General features: G+C 44.4%; 1 protein-coding gene across 8 annotated transcripts in view; it reads right to left on the bottom strand.

The window, feature by feature from the left end:
• Positions 1-149: 149 nt before the first annotated feature.
• CTPS2 (CTP synthase 2) overlaps positions 150-1694 on the bottom strand; it is a 108772-nt gene continuing 107227 nt past the window's right edge. For 5 of the 8 annotated variants that reach the window (XM_070783511.1, XM_070783514.1, XM_070783515.1 and 2 more), the window contains 3 exons: positions 1546-1664; positions 517-555; positions 150-376 (listed from right to left, as the gene is read on the bottom strand). In XM_070783511.1, coding sequence (XP_070639612.1) covers positions 264-376; positions 517-555; positions 1546-1664 — 271 coding nt within the window. In that variant the 3' untranslated portion in view covers positions 150-263. The remainder of the gene's footprint in view (positions 377-516; positions 556-1545; positions 1665-1694) is intronic. The other 3 variants (XM_070783513.1, XM_070783512.1, XM_070783516.1) reach the window with 3 other exon arrangements.

The raw sequence follows: 1694 nt of genomic DNA, 5'->3' as shown, positions 1-1694 counted from the left end.
AAAGACTCATTTTTGACTCAAAAACTAGTCATTGTCTGTGCCCTGCCAGCCTTCCCATATAGCCTGGAGAAGCCTCAGTTACCTAGATCCTTGCTTACCATCTGGACGTCACCATATGCCAGACAAAACACCATAACACTTTCTGTCCATTGAGATGGTTGGGAAATGTTTAATCAGCTGAAGAAATTTGCAAGAACCAAAGGTTGCCTCTGGAGGAAGAAGAAAACCACCCTTTTGATTCTGGTTTATTGAAGTACGTATTATTAGATTCCCCTTGAGGCTGGACATCCCATGTTTGGTGGAGAACAGAGTGATTCTACAAGTGTGGTGATTTCATCAGATAGTTCCTTCATCTTGGCTTCAGTTACTTCAGAGCCTTAAAAAAAAAAAAAGAATATAAATATTAGCCACATCAGAAGCTGAATAATGTAAGTCTTTAAAGTACCTCCAACTAATCTTTGCATCATTTTGGTTTGCTTCTGAAAGGCTTCATGTTTGAGGCAAACCTAAACAAACCTGGATGTGCCTTCCCTGGTGAACAGCAATGTTCTGCCCCTAAGTGAAATAAGAAGAGAAATCATACTGGAGCGACTGACTCTGTACAAATTTTCCAAAAGCTGCTGTCCCTACTAAAGAGCTGTGGTGCTGGAAAAGACTCTTGAGACTTCCTTGGACTTCAAGGAGATCAAACCAGTCCATCCTAAAGGAAATCAGTCCTGAATATTCATTAAAAGGACTGATGCTGAAGCTGAAACTCTAATACTTTGGCAACCTGATGCGAAGAACTGACTGACTGGAAAAGACCCTGATGCTGGGAAAGATTGAAGGCGGGAGGAGAAGGGGATGACAGAGGATGAGATGGTTGGACGGCATCACCGACTCGATGGACATGAGTTTGAGCAAGTGCTGGGAGTTGGTGATGGACAGGGAGGCCTGGCGTGCTGCAGTCCATGGGGTCACTAAGAGTTGGACATGACTGAGTGACTGAACTGAACTGAACTACTAAAGAGCAGGAACAATTTAAGACCTGTCCTACCCCTAGGGATGTCCAAGCAGCATCAGCCTGTGAGTGTGAATGGAATAAAGCCAGCCAGGCTGCTACCTTCTCTAATAAAACCTCCAGGAGCTGTGAGGGATACAAGCTGCCCTTGGAAGCCAAGCCAGTCTCTGACATCTCCCTACACAGAAAGAAAACACTATTTTATTTTCTACAAATTCAAGGAAATCTGCTTTTTCATGAGTGACCTAGATCACGGGTCAACACACTGTGTTTGGAAATAAAAGTTTTATTGGGACACAGCCCTGCCTATTTGTGAGTAGACGTTCAAGCCTGCTCTCCATCTCCAATGCACTGTAGGGCCTGAAAAGCTGAAAACAGTTTCTGTCTGGCCCTTTACAGTACAAGTTTGCTGACCCCTCAGCTACACTCTTACAGCTCTAACCACCACAGCCTCCATGTATCCATTTATAGGTGCTCAGATATACTTATTCCTGGCCTCGTGCACATTCCTAACTGCTAGCTTTCTCAGGGGTGTTCCAGATTACCAGAAGCATAATCAGCTGTCAAGTTTGTTCTGCTCACTATGCCAGTCAAACAGGAGCATCCCGGGATCCTGTGAGATGAGTCCTGTGATGCTCCCTTCTGCACCAAGATGACAGCTTGTCTATAAAACAAACAAGAACTTCAAGGTTCC

Source organism: Bos indicus, chromosome X, assembly GCF_029378745.1.
Source record: "Bos indicus isolate NIAB-ARS_2022 breed Sahiwal x Tharparkar chromosome X, NIAB-ARS_B.indTharparkar_mat_pri_1.0, whole genome shotgun sequence".
NCBI lineage: Eukaryota > Metazoa > Chordata > Mammalia > Artiodactyla > Bovidae > Bos > Bos indicus.
This window is presented reverse-complemented; position numbering and strand designations above follow the sequence as displayed.